The sequence below is a fragment of the Pristiophorus japonicus genome, chromosome 13, assembly GCF_044704955.1.
Source record: "Pristiophorus japonicus isolate sPriJap1 chromosome 13, sPriJap1.hap1, whole genome shotgun sequence".
NCBI lineage: Eukaryota > Metazoa > Chordata > Chondrichthyes > Pristiophoridae > Pristiophorus > Pristiophorus japonicus.
The window spans coordinates 23,761,501-23,781,727 of record NC_091989.1 but is presented as its reverse complement, the minus strand read 5'-3'; the positions used below and the strand labels follow the sequence as shown (position 1 = coordinate 23,781,727).

Here is a 20,227-nt window from a genome sequence, read left to right as displayed (position 1 = left end):
TGGTGGCAACTATATATAGCTACATACAAAACACTTATGTTCTTTTGTTCTTTCCTCCCCTCCCTCTTCTGCCCCATGATTAAAAATTTGTTAAACATCTAACTTTATCCAGTTCTGACAAAAGGTCATCGGCCTGAAACATTAACTCTCTTTCTCTCTCCACAGATTTTGTCTGACCTGCTGAGTTTTTCCAGCATTTTCTTTTTTTTATTTCAGATTTTCAGCATCCTCAGTATTTTGCTTTAGTAAAATATGCAGCTGGGTATACTTTCATCACTGTTGAGTACATTGTTCACAACAAATGTTATTTAATTATAGACAGAATTCTTCCGGTCAATGTTTTATTTACCCTGAGTCAAACCACATTTACATTTTTGTTGAGATGCAGTAATATGATGCAATGCCATGTGAGACTTACCTTGGATGCAGTCTGTGCTGTTTGGTGATCACATTCTACTTCCAGGGAAATCCTGGGGCTGTGCCAATATTTGCTGGAGATCTCCTCTGGGGCTGTGTCAATATTTGGCAGCGATCTCTTCTGGGATTGCACCAATATTTAACAATATTCTCCTCAGGGACTGTGCCAATATTACGGTGTTCTCCTCGGGGATTGTGCTACTTTTTTTTTACAATGTTCTCCTCTGGGAGTGTGCCAATATTTGCCGGAAATGATCTCTGGGATTGTGCCAATATTTAATATTTGTTCTTGTCTGGGAGTACGCCAATATTTAACGGTGTTAACATATAAACATAGAAAATAGGTGCAGGAGTAGGTCATTTGGCCCTTCGAGCCTGCACCACTATTCAATAAGATCATGGCTGATCATTCCCTCAGTACCCCTTTCCTGCTTTCTCTCCATACCCCTTGATCCCTTTAGCCATAAGGGCCATATCTAACTCCCTCTTGAATATATCCAATGAACTGGCATCAACAACTCTCTGCGGTAGGGAATTCCATAGGTTAGCAACTCTGAGTGAAGAAGTTTCTCCTCATCTCAGTCCTAAATGGCCTACCCCTTATCCTAAGACTATGTCCTCTGGTTCTGGACTTCCCCAACATCGGGAACATTCTTCCCGCATCTGACCTGTCCAGTCCCATCAGAATCTTATACGTTTCTATGAGATCCCCTCTCATCCTTCTAAACTCCAGTGAATAAAGGCCCAGTTGATCCAGTCTCTCCTCATATGACAGTCCAGCCATCCCTGCAATCAGTCTGGTAAACCTTCGCTGCACTCCCTCAATAGCAAGAACGTCCTTCCTCAGATTAGGAGACCAAAACTGAACACAATATTCCAGGTGAGGCCTCACCAAGGCCCTGTACAACTGCAGTAAGACCTCCCAGCTCCTATACTCAAATCCCCTAGCTATGAAGGCCAACATACCATTTGCCTTCTTCACCGCCTGCTGTACCTGCATGCCAACTTTCAATGACTGATGTACCATGACACCCAGATCTCGTTGCACCTCCCCTTTTCCTAATCTGCCGCCATTCAGATAATATTCTGCCTTCGTGTTTTTGCCCCCAAACTGGATAACCTCACATTTATCAACATTATACTACATCTGCCATGCATTTGCCCACTCACCTAACCTGTCCAAGTCACCCTTCAGTCTCTTAGCGTCCTCCTCACAGCTCACACCGCCACCCAGTTTAGTGTCGTCTGCAAACTTGGAGATATTACATTCAATTCCTTCATCTAAATCGTTAATGTATATTGTTACATAAGAAATAGGAACAGGAGTAGACCATATGGCCCCTCGAGCCTGCTCCGCCATTCAATAAGATCATGACTGATCTGATCATGGACTCAGCTCCACTTCCCTACCCGCTCCCCATAACCCCTTATCCCCCTATCTTTTAAGAAACTGTTTATTTCTGTCTTAAATGTATTCAATGTCCCAGCTTCCACAGCTCTCTGAGGCAGCGAATTCCACAGATTTACAACCCTCAGAGAAGAAATTCCTCCTTATCTGTGTTTTAAATGGGCGGCCCCTTATTCTAAGATTATGCCCTCTCGTTCTAGTCTTCCCTTCAGAAGAAACATCTTCTCTGCATCCACCTTGTCAAGCCCCCTCATAACCTTATACGTTTCGATAAGATCACCTCTCATTCTTCTGAATTCCAATGAGTAGAGGCCCAACCTACTCAACCTTTCCTCATAAGTCAACCCCCTCATCCCTGGAATCAGCCATGTGAACCTTCTCTGAATTGCCTCTAAAGCAAGTATATCCTATTGTAAATATGGAAACCAAACTGCACACAGTATTCCAGGTGTGGCCTCACCAATACCTTGTATAGCTATAGCAAGACTTCCCTTCTTTTATACTCCATCCCCTTTTCAATAAAGGCCAAGATACCACTGGTCTTTCTGATCACTTGCTGTACCTGCATACCATCCTTTTGTGTTTTATGCACAAGTACCGCCAGGTCCCGCTGTACTGCGGTACTTTGCAATCTTTCCCCATTTAAATAATAACTTGCTCTTTGATTATTTTCTGCCAAAGTGCATGACCTTACACTTTCCAACATTATACTCCATCTGCCAGATTTTTGCCCACTCACTTAGCCTGTCTATGTCCTTTTGCAGATTTTTTGTGGCCTCCTCACACATTGCTTTTCCTCCCATCTTTGTATCGTCAGCAAACTTGGCTACATTACACTCAGTCCCTTCTTCCAAGTCATTAATGTAGATTGTAAATAGTTGGGGTCCCAGCATGGATCCCTGCGGTACCCCACTAGTTACTGGTTGCCAACCAGAGAAGGAACCATTTATCCCGACTCTCTGTTCTCTGTTAGTTAGCCAATCCTCTATCCATGCTAATATATGACCCCAACCCCGTGAACTTTTATCTTGTGCAGTAACCTTTTATGTGGCACCTTGTCAAATGCCTTCTGGAAATCCAAATACACCACATCCACTGGTTCCTTTATCCACCCTGTTTGTTACATCCTCAAAGAACTCCAGCAAATTTGTCAAACATGACTTCCCCTTCATAAATCCATGCTGACTCTGCCTGACCAAATTTTGCTTTTCTAAATGTCCTGCTACGCTAACATTTTCCCAACCACAGATGTTAGGCTAACTGGTTTATAGTTTCTTGCTTTTTGTCTGCCTCCTTTTTTAAATAGGGGCGTTATATTTGCAGTTTTCCAATGTGCTGGGACCTCCCCAGAATCCAGGGAATTTTGGTCAATTACAACCAATGCATTCACAATCCCTGCCGCTACTCCTCTGGGGCTGTGCCAATATTTAACGATGTTCTCCTCTGGGATTGTGCTACTTTTTTTTTTACAATGTTCTCCTCTGGGATTGTGCCAATATTTGCCGGTAATGATCTCTGGGATTGTGTCAATATTTAATATTTGTTCTTATCTGGGAATGCGCCAATATTTAACGGTGATCTCCTCTGGGACTGTGCCAATATTTAACGGTATTCTCCTCAGGATTATGCCAATATTGGCTGGAGATGATCTGTGAGACTGTGCCAATATTTAACGATGTTCTCCTCGGGGACTGTGCCAATATTTAATGATCTCCTCGGGGATTGTGCCAATATTTAACGATGTTCTCCTCTGGGACTGACAATATTTAACGATGTTCTCCTTGGGGATTGTGCCAATATTTAATGATCTCCTCGGGGATTGTGCCAATATTTAACGATGTTCTCCTCTGGGACTGACAACATTTGCCAATATTTACACGGGATCCCTGGGAGTGTGCCAATATTTGCCGGAGATCTCCTGTAGGAATGTGCCAATATTTTCAGGGGATTTCTTATGGGAGTGTGCCAATATTTTAAGTGGATTTCCTATGGGAGTGTGCCAATATTTGCCAGGGTTCTCCTCTGGGGATGTGCCAATATTTGTAAGGCGTGATCCACACACACAAGTTTGGAACACCACTGCAGTAGAATGCACCTCTCCTATTAACTTGAAATGACACATTCAATTGGAGACCCAATGGCCCAGTTGGTAATTGCTCTGCGTAAAGTAATGCTTGGCATACAGAGCAGAAAAGGTCCAACGTTTGAACTCTGATCTGTGCTAATCTCAGCTGAGCAGCTGGACTTGCACTGTAATTGACCTCAACAAAATAAAAAATGATGTGGTCCATTATGCCTGTTCTTCATCTCCCCCTAATAACCCAGGCTAGAATCATGCGTATATGTGGGTGGATGGATGTTAGTTGAGGGCAGAATAGAGACAGGCTGCGGTATTTCCCAAAGGCAAATACCACGTCAATACTCTGCCTATGCTCTCACTTGGGCAAGCATCCAGGTTGCGGTAATTCAGCATGAGCCACTGGCCTCAGGAGAGTGGGATGAAAGGAGAGGGGACGAGATGAAAGTGGAGGAAGAATTGAAAAGCCAAGGGTTTTTCTTCTCCAGCAGATGCGAAGCTTCAACGCAGTCCCCTCCCAGAACACTCCTTGAAAACCTAATTACACTCAAAATGACAATTCTACTTTGTGTGCTTTCTCCTCTGGTGGATTCCATGCCGTACTCCAGTGCTACTGGCTGTTTTATTGTCTGGTTTCCCCGTTTGATATATACGGGAGCTCCAGAGAGTGGAGAAGAGCAGCAAAGCTAATGGGGCTTTACCCTGCTGTATGAATAAAACAAATCACATAGCAAACTGCAGTGCCACGTGATTTGCTGTTGAACTGAACTGTTGCAACAGCTGCTCCAGCCCTCCATAGGCTGAATTCTGTTAGTCTTATTTTCAAACTCTCATTATCTTCAGAGCCTACGTGCTCACCCCTCCCCTCGCTGGGGGCAGGTTACTTTTCAGAGCTGGTCAGGTTCATAAACAAAGGAACTCACCAGCTTACAAATACTGATTTCTCCCATCTGCAATCCGGTTGTATCTCTGTCTTGTTAATTGTCTCTCGCTCTCTCTCGGCTATCTTGTTGGTTCTGATCCTTTGAGATCTGGTGCAGCTCTTTCTTGGCTCACTGAGGAGGTCCCGCCCCAGAGATATGTCCCTTTCCTGACGGGGTGAACTCTCACTGAGACATTGCTCCGCAGGCCCCCGCCTGGTACCTCGCCCTAGTCACCATTCTTTATCTGGAGCTGAGGCAATAAGGAGGAGAAATTCAGCAGCGCCCCCTTTGGGACGCTAGCTTTTGAAATTTTGAAAATCTAGCGGCAGGTGCTAATGATTCTGAACTTCTACTAAATTAGATGTTAGCACTCCAGGAAGTAGAACACTAAATCAAGCTCTAATGACTTCAGTAGGGCGCTAGAGGTGTTAACCAAAAGAGCGATATTGAATTTCAGGTGCAATGCAATCGGCAATGATCCTTCACAGTGGCTCCTTCCAGCTCTTAACGGGGAGATTCCATCATTGTGCAGATCCTTATTATCTGCATTGCTGGCTGTGAAGGTGACATGCAACTAACTCAATCCGCTGCTCGTACTGCTGATGCCACTCCCAGGGAGAGAGTTCATCGTTTCATCGACCAGGCATTGGTCGTGGGAGTGGAGTGGAGACCATTGCCTCGGGTCTTCAGGGCAATGTGGAGGGAAGTGTCAGCTTGCTATTTGCCAGTAGAGCCAAGTCAGATCTTGTCCTCCTCGAATGTCCAAGCGTAGGAGGCTGCCATTTGGCCCATTGGGCTTCTGCCGGCTCTTTGAAAGAGCCATTCATTAGTCCCACTACCCCTGTTCATTCCCCACTGTCCTGCAATTTACTCCCCTACAAGTATTTATCCAATTCCCTTTTGAAAAAGTAATTATTGAATCTGCTCCCACCGCCCTTTCAGGCTAAGCATTCCAGATCACAGCAACTTGCTGTGTAAAAAAATTCTCATCTCACCTCTGGCTCTTTTGCCAATTACCTTAAATCTGTATTCTCTTATTACCGACTCTTATGGCAGTGGATATAGTTTCCCTTAATTTATTCTATCAAAACCCTTTATAATTTGAACACCCTCCAGTAAATCTTCCCTTGACCTTCACTGCTGTAAAGAGAACAATCCCAGCTCCTGTCTCGCCACATAACTGAAGCCGCTCATCCCTTGTATTGCCGTCATTCTCTTTCCCCTCTTATCCCATCCCAAGATACAGTTTACTCCAACAGAGAGACGAGATCCTGATGAAGTTTTTCTTTTATATATAATTTTAAAAATCAGTTAATTAATTCTGGTACATCTCCTCTGCATCTACTCCAAGGCATCGACATTCTTCCTAAAGTGTGAACCATGATCAGGAGCAGGAACCAGGGCTCATTTTCCCCCCCTTCCTAACCCAGGGGTACTCAAGCCATCTGTAGCGAGGGGAGATTTGGATCCTTTCATGGGGGCTATACTGACACTGGACCTCGCCTGTCAGTGTCAGAGGCAATTGAGGGTACTGGCCTTTACTGAGACCAACTAATTGAGCAGAGACTAGGAATGAAGCCTGGGGCCTCATGGCTGTATTGGATCAGTACCACGCTGGGCAGTGCATTTAATAACTGAGCCATCAGACCAGCAGAGACTGATATTTTCATGTGTGTATTACTTTTAATTTCACTATTGTGTAAGATCACTGCTAAGCATTGTCAAATTAACACTAGGGAACACTAAATACCTACCAGCCATCTTATTTAACAGCAACAAACCATGAAATTAACTTCAAATCACTTTAATTCCTATCGTTTTACTAGTTATGCCATTTTATATTGCACTTACCAGCTGCACCAATCTTTTAAATGATTTTTATATCGATGACTAAATAGGCAGGAAGTTTTAAACTGCCTTGCATCCATCCCAGTGGCCATTTAAAATGGTCAGAGTTCTGCACTTGCTGGTCTACATATCATCTCAAACGCGGACTGTCTCAGTGTCTGGGGAAGTTAGCCCCTTTGCGTGACGCACCCCAAAGACAGGAGCTAGCCTCTCAGCCAGCCATACTCAGAGGGTGGGTGCAATTATCCTGTTGGCACAACACATGGCCAAGATGGGAAGCTACCTAAACAGGGCACATCTCCAAGACGGAAGCGAGGTCCTGAGCAGGGCACCACCCCCAGCGACACCAGTGTTGCGGGAACAGTAAGTGAGGACACCACAGCGACGAGGACATTGCATGTTGCCAATGCTACTTTTATTGAGACTGTAAGCATTAAATATAATGACAAGAGACAACATCAGATGACGAAGGGGGGGGGGGGGCAGAGAAATCATAAACCATTTGTTACAGAATTACAAATGAAAATAAATACTTGCAATCAAGTCACAAGCAAAATAAAAAAGTTGAGAGAGAGAGAGAAAAAGAGAGAGGCGCACACAGCTTCCTAATGTACATTCCTCTGCATCAGCTATCTGTACCCGCATGTTCTGCTCAAGGTAAGTGACTGACTGCTAAGCAGACTAGGCATGAACCTCAGAGAGGACTCTGTCGGCACTATGAATCAGATCTGTATATGGTCCAAGCTTGGGCAGACACAGGACTCCAACACTTAGCGGTTTGGCTAATATATTTAAGACATTAAAAAGATTAACTTGGGTATCTCCACTTCCCAATCTGTCCATGGTTAACCGACTTTTGGGATTGGGAAGTGCCATGTGCAAAAAAAATTCCTAAACCGAAACAGGCTAAACACCGAGTTACAAAGAAGAAATTGTTCCCCTCTGTCAGAACACAACGGAAAAACAAAATTAAAACATCAAAAAAAGTGATGCAATATGTAGGATCCTGAAACTTAGAAACATTTACAAGTCTCACTGGCAATTCCACTTTAAGACTCCATCTGTCCCGACCTGGAACATCTGCTCCTGAGTTTTTCCTTGAACAGGGATTGCTTTAATTACCCGTCAATCAAATGCTGGGTTGTCAGCAGCCTCGTTGTGTTGCTGGATCCCATTTGAGATCAACTTGGTTCCTGTTTTGCGTGATTGCGAACTTAAAAAGTTTTATTGAAGTATATATATATTTTTTTTAAAACCAACAAGAACAAAAAAAAAATCACCAAGTTAAGTGGATTGGTTTATTCTGCATTTCAGAAGGAATTTAAAGCAGAAAAAAAGAATTTCAGGTCAAAGCAGGCAAGTAGTTTCCAGTTCATTTCACAGATTAAAATTATCGTCCAATCATGATTAGTATCTCAGCCCCTGGCACTGCCAGCTGCTCGTCTGCAGGTGCAGAGGACGAGTGCAATGAGACTCAAAGCCCGAGGGGAGGAAATGGAGAAAGAAGTATCAGAAGTCTCTCTTTTTGTAGATGAGGAGGGCAGTAGGAGAGAGGAGGGGCAGAGGGGAGGTTAGTGTGTCGCCGTATTCACATCTGGATCCTTTAGCGTCTGTAACCAAATTCATCAGCGTCATCAGCTCGGAAGTCGCCATAACGCCAGAGGTTCAGCTGCAAAGTGAAGATAGTAGTGTCAGCACAGCAATGAATGCAGATCAGTAAAGCACGGCAAGTAGTTCAGCACTGAGGCAGCATACATAGTGAGAAAAGAAAAAGGGGCAGATGAGCGAGGGAGGAAAGAAAAAGACAGACGAGATAGAGAGACAGCGAGGGGGGGTGGGGCAGGAGATGGGACAGCGAGAGAGGGGAGGGAAAGGAGGGGGACAGCGAGGGTGGGAGACAGCGAGGGAGGGAGGGAAACAGGGAGGGGGGGGGAACAGCGAGGGAGGGGGGGGAACAGCGAGGGAGGGGGGGACAGCGAGGGAGGGAGGGGACAGCGAGGGAGGGAGGGGACAGCGAGGGAGGGAGGGGACAGCGAGGGAGCGAGGGAGGGGACAGCGAGGGAGCGAGGGAGGGGACAGCGAGGGAGCGGACAGCGAGGGAGGGAGGGAGGGGACAGCGAGGGAGGGAGGGAGGGGACAGTGAGGGAAGGGGTTGAGGGACAGCGAGGGGGGGGGTTGAGGGACAGCGAGGGGGGGTTGAGGGACAGCGAGGGGGGGTTGAGGGACAGCGAGGGGGGGTTGAGGGACAGCGAGGGGGGGTTGAGGGACAGCGAGGGGGGGATTGAGGGACACAGCGGGGGGGGGGGGGACACAGCGGGGGGGGGGGGGCGGGACGACACAGCGGGGGGGGGGGGGGCGGGACGACACAGCCGGGACGACAGCGAGAGGGGGAAGGGGGGAGGAACACAGCGAGAAGGGGGAGGGGGGGATGGTGGGAGGGAGGGAGAGATAGCCAGAGAGGAAAAGAGTGGCAAGTTCATTCTAACTATTTTGCACTTACCCGGGCAGATTTGGCAGCCTCCTGAGCATTCAGGTATTCTGTAACCTGTGGATGAGAAAGGGCAGCATCTGGTTTAACTGTTTAAATTTAAAACCATTTAGTACAGTTTTATAAGTCATGTGACCAGAACTGTTATGATTTGTCAGCTTTGCCAAGTGGTAGCTCTCATCTCTGGACCAGAAAATCATAGTTCATGCCCCACTGCAAGACTTGTATACACAATTTAGGCTACACTTTAAGGACATAAGAAATGGGAGTAGGAGTTGGCCCGTTTTCCCCCTCCCTCCTTTCTTAAACAGTGGAGTTACATTTGCTATCTTCCAATCTGCGGGAACCATTCTAGAATCTATGGAATTTTGGAAGACTATTTCTACAGCCCCCTCTTTCAAAACCCTCGGATGTCGGCCATCAGGTCCATGGATTTATCGGCTTTCAGTCCCATTAATTTCTCCAGTACCATTTTTTTTTTTACTAATACTAATTTCTATCAGTTCCTCATTCTCGCTAGACCCTTGGTCCTCCACTATTTCCGCCAAGTTTTTTGAGTCTTCATCCGTGAAGACAGACACAAAATATTTGTTTACTTCCTCTGTCATTTCCTTATTCCCCGTTATAATTTCTCCTGTCTCAGCCTGTATAGGATCCACATTTATTTTTGCTAATTATTTCTTTGCAGTATTGAGGAAGTGCTGACCTGCTGGAGGTCTTTTGGATAAGGTGTTAAACTGAGGTCTCAAGATCTTTACTTGTCTAAGTGGATATAAAAGTTCTCATGGCATTATTCAAAGAGTTCTCCTGGTCAACATTTATCCTTCAACCAACACCACCAAAAACAGATTAATTAGTCATTTGTCTCTTTACTCAGGGTGCTTAATACACAATATATATATCAGCTGCTCCAAGGAGTAAGAGTCCTGGTTTGATCCCTGTTGTGTGCCAAGTCAACTCATCTCAGGTGGAATGGACGATAGGTGCCAAAATTGGCCATGATGGTCCTGGCTTAGAGAAGGATGTCACCATCCAGTGGCCTCTGTTTTAAATGTGTTGTTGGGATGCTGGCAATATTGGCAAGACCACATTGAGGTGATGGTGGTGGACAGTCTTCTTCAGCGATTGTTTTTACAACTGAGTGACTTGCTAGGCCACTTCAGAGGGCAGTGAAGAGACAAATGCACAGTGTGGAAGTAGACTTAAATGTAGGCTAGACTGGGAAGCAATAACAGGTTCCCTTCCTTGAAGGACATTAGTGAACCAGTTGAGTTTTTACAACATTCCTGCAGCTATCATGGTCATTTTTTTGCTGTTGCCAGCCCATAAAGGACCAGATTTACTGAATTCAATTTCACAACTTGCCCTGGTAAGATTTGAGCTCCCTAACTCTGGGTGTCAGTTAAGGACAGGACAGAGCTTGACTTTGATTTCCTCTATTGTCCAGGTGCCATCTATGGATCAGTGGGTAAGCATTCTCTCTTCTGAGTTCAAGTCCCCATTCCAGGGACTCGAGCACAAAATCTAGACATTCCAGTGCAGTACTGAGAAAATGCTGCAGTCTTTCTGATGAGACGTTAAACTGTCTGCTCTCTCAGGTGGATGTAAAAGATCCATGGCACTATTTGAAGAAGAGCAGGGGAGTTCTCCCCCCATGTCCCGGCCAATATTTATCCCTCAAATACCTAAAAACAGATTATCTGGCCGTTATCACATTGCTGTTTGTGGGACAAATTGGCTGCCGTGTTTCCTATATTACAACAACGAAGTATACACTTCAAAAAGTACTTTGTTGGCTATAAAATGCTTTGGGATGTCTTGAGGTTGTGAAAGTTGCTATGGAAATGCAAATCTTTCATTCATTTTTTAAATGTTCAGAGAGTCTGCCAATACAAACATGCATTCTAGGCTGATGGATGAAAGGTGGCTACTGAGATGAGGTACCAGAAGATTGGTGTGGATCTATACTCCAGCAAGAAGACAACAGCTTCAGAAGGGCAGGAGCAGGATGAAAAATTGGTCAAGAAAATTAGTGTGAAAAGAAACAAAATGAGAGCGCCGATACATCATCTTTATGCAATATAATATAGTTCAGTTCAGACAGTGGCTCACTGGAGCACTCAGATACTGCCCTTCACCCATCAATAAAGCAGTCGTAATTCTTTTATTAGACTTTTATGGAGCTATATTGCAATCTACAAAAATAAAATACCACATTGGGCTGGCATATGATGCTTCATTTTAACTGCATGCTCAGCAATGGCCTGGGCTGAGATACACACATAAAAGAGACAAAAGATTGTGTCCCCCAGATGGCGGATCAACTGGAGGTTCCCCAATCTGGGACAGAGCCATTTGGGTGTCTCCAACAGAGCTGCACCTTCAGTGAGGTAGATGCGTCACATTGCTGTGCTATCCGTGTATTAGGATACAGTACAGCCAGTTTCACTGTCAGTGTATCACCTTAAGACTCAGCTAAATCTGGAAAATTGTTGGTTGGCACCAGAAAAATGACCATGAAAGCTGCTGGCCTATTTTAACCCCCAACTGGTTCTCCCCAATTTCTTCCTGGGGTGTGGGCATCGCTGGCAAGGCCATGCATTTATTGCCCATACCTAAAAATGAGATGCCAACATGAGGAAGCTACAACACAGGACTACATGCAAGCTGAACAGCGGAAGCAGCATGCTATAGAAGAGCTAAGCGATCCCACAAGCAACGGATCAGAGCAAAGTTCTACAGTCCTGCCACATCCAGTTGTCAATAGTGGTGGACCATTAAACAACTAATTGCAGGAGGAGGCTCCATGAATATCTCCATCCTCAATGATGGAGCTCAGCACGCGAGTGCTAAAGACAAGCCTGAAGCCTTTGCAACCATCTTTAACCAGAAATGCCAAGTGCATGATCCATATCGGCCTCCTCCTGACATCCCCATCATCACAGAAGCCAATCTTCAGCCAATTCAATTCACATGATATCAAGAAACGGCTGAGCGCACTGGATATAGCAAAGGCTATGAGCCCCAATAACATCCTGGCAGTCATGCTGAAGACTTGTGCTCCAGAACTAGCCATGCTTCTGACAGTGTCAACTGTGGCTCAGTGGATAGCACACTTGCCTCAGAGTCAGAAGGTTGTGGGTTCAAGACCCATTCCAGGGTCTTGAGCACATAAATCTACGCCGACACTCCAGTGCAGTGCTGAGGGAGTGCTGCACTGTCGGAGATGCTGTCTTTTGGATGAGACATTAAACCGAGGCCCCGTCTGCTCTATCACATGGATGTAAAAGATCCCATGGCACTATTTCGAAGAGGAGCAGGGAGTTATCCCCGAAGTCCTGGCCAATATTTATCCCTGAATCAACATAACAAAAACAGATTATCTGGTAATTATCACACTGTTGTTTGTGGGAGCTTGCTGTGCGCAAATTGGCTGCCATGTTTCCCACATTACAACAGTGAATACACTCCAAAAGTACTTTGTTGTGGTCATGAAAGGCGCTATATAAATGCAAGTCTTTTTTTTCTTTTCTAGCCAAGTTGTTCCAGTACAGCTACAACACTTGCATCTATCCAGCAATGTGGAAAACTGCCCAGGTATGTCGTGGCCACAAAAAGCAGGACAAATCCAATCCAGGCAATTACTGCCCCATCAGTCTACTCTCAATCATCAGCAAAGTGATGGAAGCAGTCATCGACAGTGCTATCAAGCGGCACTTACTCATCAACAACCTTCTCACCGATGCTCAGTTTGGGTGCCGCTAGGACCACTCGGCTCTAGACCTCATTATGGCTTTGGTCCAAACATGGACAAAAGAGCTGAATTCAGGGGAGAGTGACTGCTCTTGACATCAAGGCAGCATTTGATCGAGTGTGGCATCAAGGAGCACCAGTAAAACTGAAGTCAATGGGAATCAAGGGGAAAACTCCCCACTGGCTGGAGTCATACCTAGCACAAAGGAAAATGATTGTGGTTGTTGGAGGTCAATCATCACAGCCCCAGCACATCACTGCAGGAGTTCCTCAGGGCAATGTCCAAGGCCCAATCATCTTCAGCTGCTCCATTAATGACCTACCCTCCTTCATAAGGACAGAAGTTCACTGATGACTGCACAGTGTTCAGTTCCATTTGCAACTCCTCAGATAATGAAGCAGTCCACGCCCGCATGCACCAACACCTGGACGACATTCAAGCTTGGGCTGATAAGTGGCAAATAACAGTTGCGCCACTAAAGTACCAGACAATGACTATCTCCAAAAACAAGAGTCCAACCACCGCCCCATGAGATTCAATGGCATTATCATCACTGAAACCGCCACCATCACCACCCTGGGGGTAACCATCGACCAGAAACTTAACTGGACCAGTCACATAAATACTGCGGCAACAAGAGCATGTCAGAGGTTCGGTATTCTGCGAATTTAAAAAATCAGTGATGTAATTGTGCCCACTATTCAGTGCAGTTTGCGCTCTGTTTTGTGACAATTAAAAGGAGCTCCTACACAATTTTGAGGGCATTTCCAATAGAAGCCAGGCTACAGGAAGTATTCAATTCTGCACTTATTTCTGTCTCCCTCTGCATCTCTCGTATTATGGAAAGGTTATTTGGGTGATGCTGCAGTAATCCCTTTACTGATGGTATGCTGGAGCTCGGCACAGCACACAAATCACTGAGGGGGCAGAACACTGCAAAACCTGCCACCGAAGCACTGATCATTCCACTTGCAGTGATCTAAGTAATTATTTGAGCGTGTTAAATTTCCTCAGCTCCACACAATCAGTGTGAAAATGCTGCTTATTCTATAAAATCTAGCTGAAACCCTCAATTACATTCCAGCCTGTAACTCAATCGCAAATCTCCATTATTCTATAAATAAACCACCTGAACCCTTTGATTAGATTCCAGCCTGTAACTCACTCACTCAGGTTTTCAAGATATTAAGGGGAACTTACAGGGTAGATAAGAGAAAAACTATTTCCGCTGGTTGGGGAGTCAAGGACTAGGGGGACATAGCCTAAAAGTTAGAGCCAGGTCTTTCAGGAGTGAAGTTAGGAAACACTTCTACCGCAAAGGGTGATAAAGTTAGGAACTCTCTCCACAAATGGCAGTTGGTGCTGGGTCAATTGTTAATTTTGATTCCAAGATTCATAGATTTTTGCTAACCAAAGATATTAAGGTATATGGGTCAAAGGTAGGTATATGGAGTTAGATTAGCCAGAATGGCAGAACAGGCTCGAGGGGCTAAATGGCTTACTCCTGTTCCTATGTTCCCAGGTATCCATTATTCTATAAACTATCAAACCCATCAATTTGATTAGATTCCAGTCTGTACATTACGTTGTATACAAATCATTAGAACTCAGGTGATTAAATTCCTTTCTGTCACTGCCGGGTAGCCGTTATTCTATTATATACCATATGTAACTCTCGATTAACTTCCAGCCTATTACTCACTCCTGGATTATCTATAAAGGGGAATAAATAAGAGAGAAATGATGAGGGAAGGTAGGGATCACTCTTTTGACAGAATGGGATGGGCTGAATGATTGGCGGACTAGACTTCCGGCTGTCTCTGATGAATGTGATTTGACGAATGACATGAAAGTGTGTTCATTAGTGCTGGAATATTCAACCAGAAGTGTTTCATTTGTCATGTATTAATTAAAGAGAAAGGCAAGAAAGTTTTTGAGGGAAATCTCAATAAATGATTCCTGGAGCCTGAGTGAAGTCTCCCAACAAGCTCTGTATTGCAGCTGCAATGAAAGATAACAGTGTAATTCTCAGACAGGCACGATTCCTGGGGGAGCTTTCTGATGAAGTATTGTTGCAGTGTTGCCAGGGTATGAACCGTTTCCATGCTTCTCAACCCCAATAAAGGAAAGAAGAACTTGCATTTATATAATAATTTTCAAGAGCTCAGGATGTCCAAAAGAGCATTACAGCCATTGTAGCACTTTTAAAGTGTAGTCACTGTTGTAATGTAGGAAATACAGCAGCTAATTTGAGCGCAGCAAGCTCCCACAAACAGCAATGTGATAATGACCAGATAATCTGTTTTAGCGAAGTTGATTGAGGGCTAAATATTGGCCAGGACACCGATTCGTGCTGAGAAATTGTTCTGTGAGCACTGGCAGGTCTCCGCTATCAAGTCCAAGAGTCCATTCTTCATGTACGAGTCTAGTAATGAGCGTTGGCTGACTATTCATCTGTTGAGATTCCTCACAGCTATGGGTATGCTTGACCATATATCCACATGTGCCCTTTTCAGATGCACACTGGAATAATGATCAAGAACTGAGGAACAGGCAGATTTTTCTCTCCCTAGCACAGGGGCTACCAAGACCAATAAAACCTGCTCCAGTTGAGAGCAGCTAACTCGGCACGGAGCAGGGATTGAACCAAGGATCTTCTGTTCTCTACACGTTATATGGCACGGGGTTGTGCATTAACCCACTGAGCAACGAGGAGAACCTGCAATCTGTGAATTTAACACGTGATTTTGAATTTAGAATTATTATAAATCTACCAACTTCAAAAGTCTGCCCTTAAAAGGGATAGCTAGCTCCTCTATTGGCCTACGTAGGCAAGATACCTTCTGATGTAGTTCTAAGCTATGCAGACTAGGAAGATCACAGATTGAAAGGACGATCTGTCCTGAATTGACTAATCACCAACAACTTGCATTAATATAGCTCCTTTAATTGTAGTAAAATGTCTCAAGGTGCTTCACAGGAGCGATTATCATAAGATTTGACAGAGCCACACAAGGAGCTATTAGGGCGGATGACCAAAAGCTTGGTCAAAGAGGGAGGTTTTATGGAACCTCTTAAAGGATGAAAGAGAGGTGGAGAGGTTTAGGGCGGAAATTCTAGAGATCAGGGCCTAGACAGCTGAAGGCACGGCTGCCAATGGTGGAGTGATGAAAATCGTGACTGCACAAGAGGCAAGAATTGGAGGGGAGCAGAGATCTTGGAGGATTGTAGAGCTGAAGGAGGTTAGAGAGATAGGGAGGGGCGAGGCCATCGAGATATTTTAACTCTAGGATGAGAACTTTAACAGTGAGGTGTTGCTGACTGGGAGCCAATGTATGTCAGTGAGCAGAAGGGGTCATGGGTTAACAGGACTTGGTTTGAGTTCGGATATGGGCAGAGTTTTGGACAAGTTCAAGTTTACGGAGCAGGAACGGGTACCTGTGTGATACTTGGACCAGATTGCTTCCCTGTGTGTGGCTAGGGGGGTGGGGGCGAAGAGATAATAATACAAACTAGCATGGGGTCCGGATCCGTATCCATCACTTGCTGTTAGAAAGCATGTGCTCGTGGGCATGGTCAGACTTGGTTGTGGTGCCCTCTGTGATTGGCGTCTCCAGGCCAGGTCCAAGACCACCCCAACCTCTGTCGTCGAGCTATAGTATATGGACGCGCCAGCCTCTATGCGCATCCAAAGGCTGAACTCCAGGACATAGTCGACGTATGAAAGCATGGTTCTTACGCTAAACATCAGCAAGACAAAGGTCCTCCACCAGCCTGTCCTTACCGCACAGCACAGCCCCCCAGTCATCAAGATCATTGGCGTGGCCCTGGACAACGTGGACCACTTCCCGTATCTCGGGAGCCTCCCATCAATAAGAGCAGGCATTGACGACGAGATCCAACACCACCTCCAGTGCGCCAGTGCCTCAAAACTGCCACCAAGCTCATGGTCGGCAGGGCTGTAGTAATGTAGTGGCTCAGAAACATGGACCATGTACAGTAAACACCTCAAGTTGCTGGAGAAATACCACCAACGATGTCTCCGCAAGATCCTACAAATCCCCTGGGAGGACAGACGCACCAACATTAGCGTCCTCGACCAGGCCAGCATCGAAGCACTGACCACACTTGATCAGCTCCGTTGGGCAGGCCACATAGTTTGCATGCCAGACACGAGACTCCAAAAGAAAGCACTCTACTCGGAACTCCTTCACAGCGAACGAGCCAAAGTTGGGCAGCGGAAACGTTACAAGGACACCCTCAAAGCCTCCCTTATAAAGTGCAACCTCCCCACTGACACCTGGAGTCCCTGGCCAAAGACCGCCCTAAGTGGAGGAAGCACATCCGGAAGGGCGCTGAGCACCTCGAGTCTCGTCGCCGAGAGCGTGCAGACATCAAGCGCAGGCAGCGAAAGAGCGTGTGGCAAACCAGTCCCACCCTCCCTTACCCAGAAGGACTATCTGCCCCACCTGTGACAGAGACTGTGGTTCTCGTATTGGACTGTACAGCCACCTAAGAACTCATGTTAAGAGTGGAAGCAAGTCTTCCTCGATACCGAGGGACTGCCTATGATGATGGGTTGAATAACCTGCCAACATGCACCTCCAGGATCATACATGAAAAATCTTGTTTCGGGTGAGTTACTGGCAAGCTGGCTGGCATCCATGGAACCCGGCCCCAGTCGGGGTTCAGTATCTTCAGGAGTGGAGAGAAGATTGCCATTATTTTTAGGTTAATGCCCAGAAGAGTGTCGCACACAAGTAATGCAAATTGATGGGTGGCAATGCCCATTTCACAAGAGAGAAAAGCTTTCTTAAAAACTTGCACAAGTGCCTTTAAAATTAGATCAGATAGCAATGGAGTAGATCAGATAGCAATCAATGGAGTCATTTAAATTCACTCCAACTACATAGGATCACCTCAACCTGCCCTACCATAAGCAACCTCTACCAGCTACCAATTGCCTGATCAGCTCGCATTGGAACTGTGTGAGCCCAACACCACGCCAATTAGTCGATACACTGTTTCTCAAACGCATGCTCTCTTTTCTCTTAGGTGGTCCCTCGTATCGAGGATGACTTGCTTCCATGCCAAAAAGGGATGAGTTCACAGGTGTATCAATGAAGGACCCAAGGTCCTGAACGACATATTGAAGATGCCTGTGTGTGGATTTTTTTTTTTAAAACATGTGGTGACCGTTGCACACCAGCCATCTCACGGGCTTGACAGAGCTAGGTCTTGGTCCAGTGACAAGGATTAACCAAGACAACTGGTGACCAGCTCTGCTGCACGGATCTAGTGCGCACACATATCGCAGTGTGGGCTGCCCCGTGCGGCCCCTGGGCCCTCACCTCTCCTAGGCCCCGATCACGTTGCTCTGCAATCTCTCGCCGCTCCTTTGCCCCAACCTCGTCACTCCTGCTGTACCTGCCCACGCTCCAATCAGCGACCTGGATTTTGGTGACGTCCAATCCAGTCACTCTCTTCACAGCCGTCACCCTCCCGGACCGGCTCAGCGGCAGTTCGAGGCCAGAAAAGGAGTGGTGGCCATGGACGATGTGGCGGCATGCCACTGCAAGGTACAGCGCGCATACCATTACAGCTCACCCCATTAGTTTAAGTAGAAGGAATGTCAGTTTGGCAATCCGCAATGCTATATTTTCCAATAGGTATGATAGCCATTAAATGCTTTATACCACTGAGCAACCAGAAGAGTGTGCAGTACTGCTTTGAAATGCAAGTTTTGTGTTTGCTAGGGGATATGGATCAGTGCTGGCCAATCATTGCTGTAATTAACTGCTAACTCTAAGTACCTAAGGTCTCGGCAATGACTGCCTGATGGAGTCTTGGCACCAAATAATATGGGGAAATAGGAGAGCCTAGCATGGCACAGTCGGAAGAATAGAAAATATTTGACACAATCGAAACATGATCTGTTCTGATTGATGCTTGTGTTTCAGCTTTGTTACATTTAGGCACAGAAAGGGCGGGAAAGTGGAGTTAAGGTAGAAGATCAGCCATGATCTTATTAAATAGCAGAGCAGGCTCAAGGGGCTGTATGGCCTACTTCTGATCGTTTTTCTTATGTAGAAACCAGATGCCAAGAAAACAGCAATAAAAAAAGCACAGACCAAAAGTCACATGGATTTGGATGCCTTGTGCCATTTGACTGTAGTCACAGTGAAAATGACACTGAGCATACTGGCACTGCTGATAGGAGTGGGGTTGCATTATTCAGCAGTAAGTATTGAGTTCATTTATTATTGTTAACTCTGGTTCGGTGCTGAGATTAGTATAATTTTACAAATTTAACATTTAACTTTGAAAAGAAAAATTACAGCTGGAATTGTTACAGCTCCATTCAACCAAACAAAAAAAAAATTCTGAAGTACACAGAAAATATCTGTCCTCTTACATGTAGTAATATAATTTACGTTTCTTTAGTTGTACCGGATTGCTACACATGGGTGGTGATTATGCTGATAGCGACTCCTGAGAAAGGGACCTGACCTTTGTGGAGCCAACAGCAGTGAAGACCCACTTTTGGTGTCACTGTCCTAAGTGCTGAATTGTAAGCTGAAAGGGCATCAACACTCGTGGCTCTTGGTTAGATACCAATTTTTTCTGCTTCTTGAGCTTTCAACGATGAGCCATCTCTGACTTAAATGATATCTGGTGTGCTGCCAAGTCGTGCAGACCAGAAGGGATTGGGGTGCTACTATTGGCCTCCGTGTTCCTGGGGGAAACAGGAGAGAATCGGCCAAGTATTCGTACTTCGATTGCTATCCAGTAACCGCCGCTGGAAAGTGCATGTGTGTGGATATCATGTGAGGGCAGAATCAGCATGGCAACGTATGAAGTGGGTTGGACAGAATACCAGAAGGTTGCTGGCACCTGTGGAATTGTATCCCAGCACGAAACCTTCAAGAGAGGAGAGAAGAAAATGGAGGAGGGTGACCCATTGCATTTACACTAAAACTTGCATTTATATAGCGCTTTTTGATGTAGTAAAGTGCCAAGTTGCTTCAAACAAAATTTGACTAGCATTCTTGCAATTTTTCTCTTCATTTATGAGAACAGACCAAAATGGCTCCACACCAAACTAGCATATGCACAAGCTGGGAGTGTAGGATTAGCTCACTGAGCTGTGCTGGGAATAACGAGTCTTGTACTGTTTTCCCTCAGATATAAAACAAAAGACAAAACAGAAAAACAGGTCTTTTCTCTTCAAAAACAAAAACCAGCGAAGGTTGCTTCCGTGACTCCCGGCTTCCACTCCTGCTTTCTGTTTAATTGAAATACCCCTCATGGG

At 45.5% G+C, this 20,227-nt stretch overlaps 1 protein-coding gene across 1 annotated transcript in view; it reads right to left on the bottom strand.

The window, feature by feature from the left end:
* Positions 1-7,957: 7,957 nt before the first annotated feature.
* The window catches only part of snd1 (staphylococcal nuclease and tudor domain containing 1), a 1,067,139-nt gene continuing 1,054,869 nt past the window's right edge, over positions 7,958-20,227 (bottom strand). The window contains exons 23-24 of the mRNA XM_070897262.1: positions 9,174-9,218; positions 7,958-8,342 (exon numbers count right to left, since the gene is read on the bottom strand). Of these exons, the coding sequence (XP_070753363.1) occupies positions 8,277-8,342; positions 9,174-9,218 (111 nt within the window). The 3' untranslated portion in view covers positions 7,958-8,276. The remainder of the gene's footprint in view (positions 8,343-9,173; positions 9,219-20,227) is intronic.